Source organism: Corvus brachyrhynchos, unplaced genomic scaffold (assembly GCF_000691975.1).
Source record: "Corvus brachyrhynchos isolate BGI_N302 unplaced genomic scaffold, ASM69197v1 scaffold69, whole genome shotgun sequence".
Taxonomy (NCBI): Eukaryota; Metazoa; Chordata; class Aves; order Passeriformes; family Corvidae; genus Corvus; species Corvus brachyrhynchos.
This window is the reverse complement of record NW_008240228.1, coordinates 3,398,219-3,412,395: the sequence shown is the minus strand read 5'-3', so window position 1 is coordinate 3,412,395 and position 14,177 is coordinate 3,398,219. Positions and strand designations below refer to the sequence as shown.

At 46.3% G+C, this 14,177-nt stretch overlaps 1 protein-coding gene across 1 annotated transcript in view; it reads right to left on the bottom strand.

Moving 5' to 3' along the window:
- HAO1 (hydroxyacid oxidase 1) overlaps positions 1–13,298 on the bottom strand; it is a 27,035-nt gene extending 13,737 nt beyond the window's left edge. Inside the window, exons 1-3 of the mRNA XM_008642016.2 lie at positions 13,125–13,298; positions 6,680–6,831; positions 3–75 (exon numbers count right to left, since the gene is read on the bottom strand). Coding sequence (XP_008640238.1) covers positions 3–75; positions 6,680–6,831; positions 13,125–13,261 — 362 coding nt within the window. The 5' untranslated portion in view covers positions 13,262–13,298. The remainder of the gene's footprint in view (positions 1–2; positions 76–6,679; positions 6,832–13,124) is intronic.
- Between the last annotated feature and the right edge of the window lie 879 nt (positions 13,299–14,177).

Below are 14,177 nucleotides of genomic sequence, written 5' to 3'. Positions count from 1 at the left end.
CTGCCTCGGCCACCTCCTCGATGGAAGAGGTGGCCCAGGAGCTCAGCATCATCCCTGTCCCCACGGCCTGGCAGGCTGGAAGAGCACAAATTGATATTCTCTAAACAGGAGCATTCAAATAATGCATTTGAGGCTTCCAACTTTTTGAACATTGCCACATTGCCTCCCAAAAATCGCCCTCCCCAGGCTGACCTCATACAGATACATTTCTATGAATCTATCACTTACTCTTTTCGATATAATCTGTCACTTATTGTAAAATAAAGGAAAACATGCCGTAAAACTCCAAAATATTATAGAAAGCCTTGTTTTCCTTGGTCTACCACAGTAGGCATATTTTTAATGTAAATGGACCTCTGTTTCAAGACGTCATCCCCAGCCCATGGAGGAATTAAAAAGTGGTCTTTATGACAACATTTTATTAAGTAAGGATTACAAACCTCTTGGAGTGGAAACTTATGAACAGCTTATTCAAACAAATTGGTTACACCCTCCCAGGGCCACCAGGCAGTTTTCCCTCACTGGAAATACAGCAGCAATCACCCAAACCACTCTAGTTCGTAGCCATTCCGTTCCTCTCCTTGAAATTACTGGACATAGTTCCCTCTATATCAGGAATGAGCGGGAGGGCTGCGAACCCAGGAATTGCAAAACCCTCCCATCAGATAAGGGAGAAATGTAAATGTTATGGTTCAATCTGCCTTTAGGTATCCATTTCTTTCCATTTTTTCCTTTGATTCCCAAGTCTCTATGGCTGCAAAAGCAAAAATTAAGTTAGGAACTGCACAATAAAACATTTTTGGTGAAGATTTAAATCATGGTGTATCACCATCTCCTTTCAACTTAGCTGCATATGTAGCAATAGAGAAAATAGCGCTTTTCTCTTATTTAAGATTAGATTTAAGCAGTTTGGTTCAATCAGAGTTCAGCCATCCCAAATGGGGTTATGGCATTTTCATGCAAGCATGCTCACAAAATTCCCCTTGCCTCTCCTATAAAGTTCACAGCTCTCTGGTGAAGCACCAGCTCAACACACATAGTTTAGATCTCTCAGGCAAATCCAAAGTTCACAGACAAAATTTTTCAAAGTTTTGGAGATTCCCAGTTCCAGTTTTGGTCGATCTGTACTTGATCTTGATCATTTTAAAGCCTATTTTGACAATTTTCTAGACTTTTAAAACCATGAGATACAGAGGCCTGAAGTGCTGCCAGGTTTGGTTGGGGTTTTTCTTCTACCTCAAATTAGGTTTTTCTAAAAATACACTTCTCACACATTTAGCTGCAGTTAAAGAAAACAGAAGCAATTCATTTCCTCAAACAACCGTATTTTACACTTCACTTTTGGGGTGCTGCAAATGATTTATTATTTCAAATCAGTCCTACTACAGCCACATTCCCACAGGACGCTCTTGCTGCAATACGTGACATTTGCCAGTTTAAGCATCAGATGTTTTTGTAAACCAGCCTTTCCTCATGCCATTTCAGATTGCTTTTAGTTGTTTGTTTTTTGTGGGTTTTTTTTCCCAGGTCTTCTTTTAATCCTGAGCATTGCCCAAAGGACACATTCACCCTTGTACACCCTGCAGGCTCCTGCTGGGGTCCAGGGCAGCGCAGAGAGCACGGCAGGAGCCACACACACGGAGCTGGGGAAGTCCATGGGAACACACAATGGTAAAGAATCTCTTCCTCACATCTAATCCAAACCTGCCCTCTGGCAGTTGGAAGCTATTCCTTCTTGGGGAACGCAACTGAAGTATTTTACATAGCAACAAATGCGACAGGACCCACTTGGGAGCTTCACTGGGGAACAGAGCAGTGACCTTTTTTAGCCCTTTTTTCATCCTGAAGCCTCAGAGTATCCTCCCCCCATCTGATGGGGCATCAGCTCCTTACGTGGTTTGTGAAGGGTATGGAATATGTCCCTGTGGGCAAATCAGAGACAACAGACTTCAGGGAGGACACTGGAGAGGAGCCCAGTTCAAGCTTGCGTATTTTGTCAGGGTTACCTTGTATGGGAATGGGAACTCGCTTTTTTCCTCTAGCTGAGCAAATTCCCATCATTTCCCTTTTAGGGGCATCTCTGAAGCACAGCAGCCAAACTGCCCCACTGCAGGCATGTTTCCCTGAATCCACCAGTGAATCCACTGTCCCCAAGCTAAGGGCCAGAGGACACTCCTTGAGATCAACACGATGTCCTTTTGGCACAGTGGTATTTCTCAGGAGCAGCAGCCGTGTTCTTGGAGCTGCATCTCCCGAGAAACAGAGTTGTTTAAAGAACTTCACGTTACTCTCTTGACAAACCACACTTGGCTGAGAGCTCCCTGTCAGCCTCCCCTTCCTCAGCCCTTACAAAACCCTGCATGCGAGTGGTGTCTGCTGTCCTCTTGTTGACACAACATGTTTTGTCAGCTGTGCAGGAAGGCTGCAGAGGAAGGGACACGTGGCCAAAGCGGATCTGGGATCTGGCTGGCCCACGAGGGATGGCATGCCAGGCTGCCTGGGCACACTTGCAGCACAGAGTCCCCCTGCCACGCCGCTCTCCAGGGGGAATCCTGGAGGTCAGCCCAGGCCACATTGTCCCATGTGAATATTGTCCTGTCCATGACTCTGGATTGACATTAATTTTCATACTTCAAAATCAACCTCATCTTTTGATCACCACATAGGTAACAGGTGGGTTCAAAGTCCTGCGGTTTTCACTGAGCACAAAATGTAATAGGTGGCCAAATCCCTCCTTCCCAGTCACAACCATGTCTGATGGGGACAAGAAGCCCACATTTCAGTGCTCAGCAGCATCATAGAGAGCAAAAGCACAGTAGCAGCCTGTTAAGAGCCAAAGGAACAAAGGTGTTGCTCCCTCTCTAGTGGGAAAGCCAGAGCTGCCAGAAACTCAACTAAAACGGGGGGGGAAAAAGGCTTTTCAGTGAATACTCCTGTTCTCCATTTGGCAAAGCAAACGGTGCAGTCACGTCGCAGGTGATGGTGAAACACTTCCTGCGTCAGCAGCAGCTTGGGGAGTGGTTTGAGTGCAGCTGCAGAGGGCAAACACAAAAACTTCAGCCCTGAGCTGAAGTCACTGACAGTTCTCAGAAGACCTGGCCAAGAAAACAGTCGGGTTCTCAGCCTGATTTGCAGCCATTGATGGAGAAGTCAGGTATTCCAATGCTGCTTTAGGGTGAAAACACGGGAGTTTGAGGTACTCAGTAAGTGCAATATGGAATAAGCAGGAATATAAACAGAAGAGAAATCTCAATAAAATAATGCTACAAGTCTGTTTATAATCAATTAAGGTAGCAAAAAATTGCTGTTTCTTGCTGTGCAGCTGGATGGTGCACAAGATTTTGAGTCAGTGTACTCGAGGTGGGTCCTGTTGACACGGGGATCATGTTGGTTTGCAAGCACAGCATGAAGTCAGGATGGTAAATGAATGCCTTGGCATGGAACAGTGAATCTTCTGATGGACAAGCAAGAAAAAAAGATCCCATAGAATCAGAAGGGTTCTGTTGAATAGAGAACAACCTTTTGCTCTTTAGTGGCTAAGATTATTCATCGAATTTGGCAAATATTTTTAGTCAAAGAGGTTGAAATTGGAGTGGGAAGGATGAGAAAAAAACACCTAAGTCAAAATGTCATGTGTTGATCTTTTCAAAATGGAAATGTTTTCTCCTGAGCTAACACTTTTGTTTCAAAACAGAACTATAGCTAAAAGCATTAGCCAGTAGGAAAATGAAATAAAACATTGTGTTTTGGATCAAATGAAACATTTCAGTTAATCCAAAACAATTTTCCTCCCAATTTTTCAGTTTCTACTGAACAGAAAATCCATTCTTTGGAAAATTGCCACATACACTGATGAACTACAACGAAAATGCCAGGGAATATACTTGAAGGAAGACCTAGAAAAACTGGGAAAACTGCCAAGGTGCATGAAATTGTTTCAAGGACAAGAGAGCTTTTTCTGTAAGGAAGGACTCCTGCTACATTCAGACATGTCAAAGAAAACTGAGCGGCAACCTTATTGCAGCCTGCATAGACTTTTTAAAAATTCATCTACAATTTTAAAGTCCAGCTAACCCGAGTACAAGTAAATCCAACACCTGGATTTGAGGCTGTGCAAGGTTTGACCATGACTGCAGTTGATTCTGATCAGAGTGGGGTTACTTAACCTTTGGAATAACTTACATTGTGTTGGCTGGCCTGTCACCAGCAACTCTTAAAACTACAAATGGATGTCTTTCCCAGGAAAGATCCTTTACTCATGCAAAAGAAGTGTCCATGAAGGGGTGTCTAAGGTGAGAACAGCCCCTGCCCTGTTCCAGGAAGGTGCACACTCCTCTCCACCAGCTTGGTTGCTGCGGGAGAGCATCCTTCAGGAAGCAGCAGCCCCCAAAAGGCTGACAAGCCCCAGAGCAAGGGGGTTGTGAGCGCAGGGAGTTCTAAGGGACACCATGACATGCCCTTGCTCCTAGAGGGGACATCCACCCTACAACACGTGAGCAAACCTGCCAGGAGAGCAGAGCAGTTCCAAGCAAGACACTGTTGCTCAAGGAAGTTCCTCTGTGGGATCAGGCATTGTTCTCAAAACACCAGAAGTTAAGAGAAGGAGCTGTCATTGCTCTCTTCACCACCCTGCTCTGCAGGGCAGCGTGGTGTGAACCAGGATTATCTCTTGGGGTTCCAGCCCAGCCAGGCAGATTCGTGGCACACAGGGATGCTCCTCTGGGAGCTGTTCTGCCCCCAACACGAGCCAGGGCACAGGCTGAGAAGGGGCAGGACTCAGACCATGCTGTGTTTCTCAAGGATCACGACCACAGCAGAGACACCACCTCATACAGTGCTTCCTGCACACCTGAGCCAAAGAAATCCAGGCTTATGGAGCACGCCAGGCTTTGCAGAAGCCACAGGACTATGGATCAGACTTCCTTGGCTTGTGCAAACTGGTGTGGCTGAAGCAGAAGTTGAATTAAAGCAACCAACAGTTTGCTCACTTAAAGTCTGTGCTACCTCTGGAATAGAAGTTGGATGTGGCAAACCCCCTGATCCCGAGTGTCCCAAGTTTCAGGGAACCTTTAAGCCAAATGTGTACTTTACAGCTAACTCCTGTCATCTTATAAGGTCAAACCAAAAGCTTGGCACTGAGTGCCCCGCTCCACCTCTAACAGCACAAAACCAAAGTCATTTTTTTCTCCCCCCAAATGCCAATGCAATATAAAGTGTGTGATTTTAATACTGCTCTCCTTTGAAAGCATTGAAAAATTCACCAGCTCCAATGGATGTTTTTTACTGGACTGCACATTCTAACTGGTGCCAGTACACCGAGCTGTCCTACCTAGCTTGAAAACCCAGGAACACTAAATGTAATAATCATGTGTTAAAGTTTGAAAATGTAAGTGCACAAAAATCAGGAAATTCCAGAATTAAGTTATTACCACAACCATAACTCAGCCCTGGTACTCAGCCTTATTGTACCACTCAACTTTGCATGCCACTGTAGATTTATGCCTTAAAATGTGGCCAGGCTGCAGCATCAGTGGGAACTCTTGCTAAGAAACATTCTGAATTTGGTGTGTTTCAAATCTCGCTCTCACCATTGCAATAATGTGTTTGCACTTAACAGGGTAATGCTTCAGAGTTTCCTCCCAGCACAACCTGGCCCAGAACTGATCCGCGAGAGTTGCCAAAGGATGGGACAGCACCAAGGCCTCCCCCGGCCCTTCCCACACCGATTCGAGGTGCTGGAGCGCCATCGTGTGGAGCACCCTGGCACTTACAAATAGGCAAAAAAGCGTCAGCTGCCTGATAAAGCTCTTAGGAAGGGAGAAAACGTGGCCCCAAACATACTGTAAAGTTGGAGAGATGTGTTTTTCCAAGCTAGCTCTGGAGATGTGCTGTAACCCATCCCCGTGCACATCACAGCGATGAGAACTGAGAGCAGCTCCCACTGCAGGGCTGAGAATTCAACTCGCTTCACACCAGTACCTGCTGCATTGGGCATGTAAATGCCGTTAGATGAATAAGCCAACCATGCACAGGATTATTTTTTTTTAAAATATCACCTATTTAGGGTTTGTATCCTTCTTCTTTCAGTGCTGGAGCACTGAAATGCACAGCCCAGACCTCTTCCTCAGATTTGGTGCCATTCTGCAGCTTGAGTTAAAGGGGTAGGAGACAGTTCCCCATCTGAATTCTGGTTAATATCCTTCGAAGCAGCAGCCTCTGTGCTGGCAACATCTTTGTGCAGCTTCTAGCCCAGAGGGGCCCTTATCTCACTGCCTCCCTGGGATGCTCTCAAAGAATCCTCTCTTCAAAGCAAGGATTTTTCTCAGGCAAACAAAGGCCTCGGAATTTTTAGAGTCAATTCTCTAATAGGAGGACTGTTGCTGTGACATGTTTATAGTTATATAGAATGTATGGGTAGGTAGATAGATGTTTTCAATTTTCTATGTGACAAATTATTCCCCTCTTCCATACTTTGATTCCCACCCCTGTTTCATGGAGAGAGAAACCACGCTCAGACAAGTGAAATGGTAAAAAACAAACCCAAGAATCAACCTGATTACTCCGAGCAGCAACTCAAACTCCCCCCAGGAGCAAGAAACCAAGCTGGGATGCCCAGGCAGCAGGCACAGCGCTGCCCTGTCCCTCTCCACGCCCTGCAGGGGGACGTGGCTGGGCTCACCCCTGGCGGTCGCCGTCTCTCCGTGCGGATGAGCCATGCGCTGCATCGCGGTGGCGGCGACGCACACGGGCATGGTGACCCTCTGCCCCAGAACAGAGGTGGACAGGTCCATCACCGACACGTCCCTGAGCACCCGGGGGTACAGCTTCCACCTGGAACACACACGAATAAACTGAGTTTCAAACGGCTGCAGCAGGGGCAGAATTTACAGTTCCCAGTAGGCAAGAGCAGGTTTTCTTGCTGTGAACGTGGTGAAAGCTGTGCTGGGGCTGGAACAGAATCCCACTGTGTGATCCAGAGCTGCAGCAAAACCCCTGCAGGGCACAAAATCTGGAGGGAGCAGGCAAGGAGGGGCCAAAGAGCAGGGAGGGTGAGGGAGGCAAAGACCCCCGGGAACATTATTGGCTGGTATTATTTGAAAGGAAAGACAGGAGCTGTAAAACAGTAAGGTTCATGGTGAGCTTCAGCCCCCTGAAAGCCTCAGGGCAGAACTGAGGGACAGACACTGTGTGCAAATAGGAAAAGTCATCAGCTACCCTCAGTTATTCCTTCGATGGACTAGGGAACCAAAAGACACGGGATTCTTGGATAACACAAGCCTGGCCTGCATGCTTGGAGCTCCCTTTCCCAAAGCAGGGCAAACTGAACCACACTTAATCTGAAATTACAGTTTACTGCAGCCAGGCTGGACACCACATGTCTGCACACACAGAAATTTATCTTATTTTTTCTCCCCCCACAAAACAGCATCACAAGTTCATGATCCCTATCATGGGATCAACTGGGCACCATAACACCCAAGCCTTTATGAAGAGGGTTGCATTCCTGGGGATACCTGTGCCGTGGGACTTTTCCCCACCATCCAGGTGTTGTCACAGCACTGCCACCACTAGAAGCCACAAGAGGGGGTGCAATACCTGGGGCTGGCTCTTGTGAGCTCAGCCAGGCCAAAGCCTCACTGCAAGCACCAACCTCTCACTGAGGCCTGCCTCCCTCCCTCCAAAAGGGCTCCCATGGCTCCTGAACTGTAATTACAGAGAAGAACTAAAAATGTGTGGTCTAATACTGCGGAACCTGAGCAACTGCTCAGCCCCAGAATGCTCAAGACTGATAATATAATTACCAGCACAGAGGTAGAACCAGGGCCACTGCTACCCTCCGACAGGGAGTAGGGGTGAGATTGAGCTTGTGTATTAAAATAACAATTCAGGGAAAGAAAGACAAATTCTCTGTTTTATAGAAAGATCAAGAGACATTTCCCCAAGAAGCCTGGGGCAGAGCCAGGACGAGACCCACCTTTCCAAAGGCCTGGCGCCATGCCAGCTCTCCAGGCAGTGCTCCCCAGGGAGGAGAAGGACAGTTATGATGCTTGGAAGGAGATGTGTGGCTGTGGAAGTCAGCTGTGCTGCTCAGTGCCAAGACACACACGGCAAGAACATCTCCTCACACTTGTTTTCATGCCATTGTAACAGTTTGTTATTTTTCAGGGGAGGATGGGCTGAGGGTGGGACAAAGAAAACATGACTTCTTTCTCCCCCTTTTCTTTCTAATCCTCATTCTGAAGGCTTCCACTCTGCTCTGAGGCATCTTTCCCCAGCAAACAAAGAAAACAAAAATCCCTCTGTAACCTTGCCAATTAATACAGTCAAACCCAAAAGCATAAAGGATGTGGAGCATCTCCCTCTTCCCCAGGCTCCTGGTTTCTCTGACCTGTCAGATTGTTACCTGCCACTGCCATGTCACAGCCAACCTGTGAGGGTCCGTCCTGAGGTACAACATCCCTGTGGTGCTTTTAGCTGGGAAAAGAGACAGGAAGAGGCAAAATATTCCCAGCAGTGCCTGCAAGAAAAATGATGCAGTCCCAAGCAGAGATACCTTATCAGGTCACATCCTCTCAATCAACATCCAGTCAGTGCTCCTGACCCAGGATTGACTGGTCCCACTACCTGAGTATCATCCTCTTTTAATAAAACCTGATCTTGCTTTGGAAACTCGAGTGTTTCCAGCTTGAGCTTGACAGACTTTGAAGCCAGGCATTTTCTGGATGAGCCATAGGGAAATGCCTTTATCAGCAGCAAGGAAACCCCACGGGCAGCGTTTCCCTGTCACCAGGGCACGCGTTCATTCGGCTGCCACACAGCACCTGCTTCCTCCAAGTCTTTCAGTGAAACATTTCCTGCATATTTTGGAAAAAACTTGGAATTTTTTTTATTTTAATTCATCATCTCATCACCCACATCTTTTTCCAGCCAAGTCCACGCTTGCGTGCTGCAATCAGCAGCTGAGAGTGAGTGCATCCTTCTTCCCAGCTGGAAGTGGGAGATGCCGCAGTGGGGAAGGCAGCGAGCACTCCCAATTTAGGCAACTTCAGCTAAAAGCTGTTTTGAAGGAAGGATTAAAGGAAAGAAAGGGGGATTAATCTTTTGGGTTTTTTTCCTTTTTTCTCCATGCTTAAAAAAATTTCTGATTGGAAATTATCTTGCAGTGGGATAAGAGGGAAGCACTGGCTGCTTTCAGCTGGGAAAAACACTAAAGTTTTCAAACTGCACCACATTTTCAAGCAGCTTTTCTTGTTCCTCTCTTGAATCCCCTTGTGCTGCAGGGCAAGCAGCACATTTGGGAAAAGACACACTGATCAGGCAATCCATCCAAACCCCAACCCAGTTTGCTGGCCCTCTCCCCTACAGCTCCACTTCCCTTCAGAAGGGGCAGGGGCTGGTGCTGTGCCAGGCTAAGCAAGAGCTGCTTTTCCTTGAGGAAAAGTGATCTTCCCTCCCAAGATGTCTTGCCATCCACACTCTTTTCGCAGTACCCTGCTAATCCGAGGTGAAAGACATCACAACAACGTAACGAAATTATTTTTCCAAGCATTCCTTTCCTTTTCTCGCCCACAGCTTTCCAGGTTGTCTGACCCAGTCCCACTCCCAGCCTTGCTTTTTAAACCAATATTTAAATTAATTCTGTGGCCATTTTAATGCCTTTAATTGCTACAAGGTAACACCACATTTGCAGAAAGCCTGTGCTGATGCTGGCACTGCTGAAGCAGCAGCTGCTGTGCCTTGCACACGACACAACAAGGCAGCTTCTCCCAAGGCCTCTGGGAATTCTGTGGCTAAGCACGTCAGGGCGGATTAGCAGGAGCCTGTTCCTACACACACCGATGTCCCCCTTCCCTGGTGTGCCAAGAGGGGAGACTCCAGATTGATTTCCTGAATGCCATCGAGCTAAAGGCATCCCAACCTTGTCACAAAAATCTGTTCTCCATTCAGGCCCCTCAGTTCTGTGACAACTCGAGAGGGGATTTCAGTGCCAGACAGGGCTGGGAGGACACTCAGCATTCCAGGATGCAGAGCAAACCCAAGGTGAAAGCAGTCAGACACCACAGGGAATGACATATGCTCTGACATCCCAAATCATCTCTTCTGGCCTTAATGCCTCACTTCTGCCAGGGCCATTTGAGAAACATGAATAAGAAGTACTCATCCAGCCACAGCAGGAACATACTGATGTCAACACCCGAGTGCTGGTTCTTTTCTCAGTCCTAGAAGAACTGGGAGCTGGGGGAGAGTTGCTGCACCTGGTGTTAAACTCATTTTAAACACTGTCCTTGTGGAGACAGTTTATACCCTGGTATCTGAAGATCAAAAGGCCAAGACATTCATTTTATAATCCAATTAGTATGAATTGTGCTGCTCCAAAAATGGCATGGGGTGTTCCAAAGATACTGTAGGATCCAGCAACACAACCATCCACTGGGGTTAGTTTTTAGTAACAACAATAATATTAGTCCTCAATAAGATCATCTATTTATTTCTCCAGAAATGAAACCATTTGCTTGCCAAAAAAACAAAAATAAAGGACTCAGGACTCACAGATGAGCCCAGCACTGGTTTTCCTCCCTCACACCTCACCTGAATAATCCTGCACCACACAAAGGTACAGGCTAAAAATTCCTGCTTCTGGTTCAGTTTTGTGCTTTCTCTGCCATTTAAACTTATACATATATAAATACTTAAAAATGGCAAATTTTTAAAATCAAACTGAACCCTGCAACTAAGCTTCTGACAGGGGAAATCAATGGGAAATGAAGCTGAACATATTCCTACCTTTCACAAAATTATCTGACTTGGTGATCTTTGTGCCTCGGGGGTGTAAAGTCCATCTGACTTTATATTTACGCACAAGCTGCACTCAGGAACAGGCAGAAACACCAGGACTGTGTGAGGGTCAGAGTAACAGCTGGGCTGTGCTTCTCCCCAACAGCATCCAAGGGAAAAAGAAAGGTTTTTCCAAGTCCCTTACATCAACCAGATCTTATAAACCAAAATATTGTCAAATCTTTATAGCAGGTTCTGGCTTTTAGAGATGTATTCCAAGGAAGCCATTGCAAACATGGTCTAATGACTGTTAATGGCAGGATCCCACGTGCTGAGAAAATGGGATCTTGTTTTATTTCAGATAAATATAAAAAGAGAGGGGGAGCAAAGACAGAAACACCCCCTAGCCCCTTCATCCCCACACTGCGGAGGGGCAGGAACCCAACACAGAGGGACTTCCAGCCACACCAAAATTTCATTGATTTCTTCTAATGTCTCAGGCCATTCAAGGCACTGCTAAATGAACATCTCCTCCAGTTCCAGGCTGCTTGCAAATGCCAGTTCTGAACACCTAAAACTGGAGGTTTTTATTGAAAATCTGATGGAAGATGCAGGAAAGATGAGGTAAGCCTGAACCCCACAGGCAACCAGCCCGATGTGAGGAGGTCTCTTATCAGAGCAGTCCATCCCTGTGGTGGGAAACAGCTTCAGAGCAGAGCTGCCCTTATCTCCCAGCCAACACCCAGCTCTGCTGATGGCAGCACAGCAAGGGACATGCCCAGCTCTTTGTTAGCCTGTCTCTGGCAGCTTTAGATCCAACCTCATCATGATTAGTTCCAGCAGTTACAAGTAAAACGTTCACTGCTCCGCAGTTTATTGCCTGCAAGCATTTCCTTGGAGTGTCCTTTCCTTAATGTCTCATTTTGGTTTTATGAGGGCAAGTAGCATCAGAGCATCTGGAAGCATTAAAAAAGATACAATAAAAAGAGGTGAGCACTACTCCAACCCCTCCTGCTCCTATCTACTCCTCAGGGCAAGCTTTTGGCTTGTGTTTGAGCAGGGAATGGCAGCTTCTGCATGGAGCTCGGAGGTCTGGAATAAGCAGCGGAGGTGAGTTGTCTTCTCTTGACATTATAAAGCTTTTCTATGTGCATCCTTAAAATTAAGGTTCTGGGCCCATTTCTGCAATCTGACCTTTGAGATCCTGCTAAATGAATAATCACTGAGTTTTCTACAGCCTTCAACTTGCATGAGATTTCCAGCTGAATAGCCGATAGCCTATGAAAAAGCAACTGGAGCACTGAGTAGGATTGCTGCTCTGTAGCAGAAAAGCAAAGCAGGGAAGGAGAAAGACTAAAGATAAAATGGGAAAAATCGTGGTTTGGTTTGTTAGACTCAGAGGAATTAAAGACAAAGCCTTTGCAAAGACAAGTGCGGGGGGTTAAATGTCTGCACCAACACAGCTCTGAAGGAAGGAGACATCAGCAGCTGTTTGAGCAGCTCCATCGGGCTCAGCTGGGCTGAGGGGAGCAGCTTCCAGTTGCCTCCTTCCCTCTGCCCTGCTCAGGGACATTTGGGAGTAGGAAACCAACTGATGTGATGTGAGTTGTGACACTTCTAACGAATCCCACAGCAAATGCCAACTGACTGTGCTGACCTTGTCCTTCTGAGGCTAAGGGTGACCTGAGCCCAGGTTTTGACAACAGTTCAGGGGGTCAGTCTAAATCAAAACTGGTTTAGAACAGTTCCCAGCATTTACAGTTTCTACTGGTGAAGGGCTGACCTCCTGCTGGAAACCCCCTGAGCACAGCTGGGCCACCCAGGACTGAGCCCTGGCTTTCCTGGCTCGCCCCAGAGCTGGGAAATGCAACTCCTTCCTGCAGGGCCCTGCAGCTCTCATCTGGGAAGGCCACGGAACGTTTAGGAGAAATAAGGAAAAGGCAAAACTGACTCAGGACCTAAAAAGTAAAACCCCACCACAAGAACCCCTTGCTGGCACCATAACCCAAAATGTTGAAATTTCAGTTTCATTGGCTGATTAAATATTGGAGCTGAAGGACTCTGGAGAGAGTTTCTGTTAACAAAAGAACCCAAATGCAGGCAAAGCTAAAAAGGTGCTAATGGATTTTAGGGACTGCTTTTTGACAGAAAATGTTCAGTGGAGGAGTGAAAGGGGAGAGAGTTGTCCTGAAAATCAGTTCTTTGAGAGTCTTTTTGCTAAAATAGAAAGAAGTTGCAGAAAATTTGAGTTTCGTTCACACAGGAAAGTCTAAAATTGCACCACATCTACCAATAAAGCAGAACTGACACCCCCTGCCTCCCGCCCCAGCCTTCAATCATCCTCCTACCTGGAAAACGCTGCGACATTATCTGCCAGGGTTTCCTGGTCATCCGCTCCGGATTGGTAATAATCGTACACGGACTTGGGCAGAAAGGTTTTAGCATACTCCTCAAAATCTGCAATGCATGCTGGCTTGCCAGACATGTTTGCAGATCTCACTGGGCTAGTTTATTCCCACCTCCCACTCTTTTAAACTCTGGAGTTTTGCCTGTAAATCATTAATATGGGACCTCATCAGGACTCAACTTAACATTCCCCCCCCCCCCAAAAAAAAAAAAAAAAATACACCAACTTGTGTCATACTGGACTTCAGCACCACCTTTTAGTTCATGTGGTCAAGGCCAACCTAGGACATAACAGAATAAAATATGGTAAAAAGAGAGAAAATGAGTAAGCAAGGAAAGAAATATGTAGTTAAACCTGCAATAACAGGAATGTACATTCCCCTCTGTCATCCAAAATATCCAGGAGACTGAAAGCAGAAAGAGTTTGCTTACACCCAAAAAGCAAAATCTTGATTTAGATGATTTCTAAAAGCAGGTCCCAGCCTGGACATTTAGGGTAACACCTAACACAGGTGAGACTGCAGTTATTTCCACTAAAATCCTGGACACCGAGGCTAGTTGCAGGGACCCAGCTGCCAGAGATCCTTGGGCAAACGGCTCCTGATTTTCAGGTAATTCCAGCTCCAGAACCCAGAGAGCTCTCGTTATTCTTAAAATGTTAAGGAGTCAGATGCACTCACCAGCTGGAAATAAAATCATCTTGTCCAAAAGATGACCTTCATCCAAAGTGTAACAGACTTAGTTAACACTTCTCGATTTCCACTCGTTTTCAATTTTAAAAAATATGCAGAGTTTGCAACAGGTTTACAGTAATTGCTTGACAGGGAGAACTTAAGAGTATATCACCTGTGTATAATTCAGTTTTCCAGCTGCAGACTGCACATTAATATCAATTTACACACAATTACACCACAAGGCATTTGTCACATATCAGTGTCAGAAACAATTCAAATGCAAACTGCTTTAACCTTGGCATTTCACCGCGCTCGCAGCAA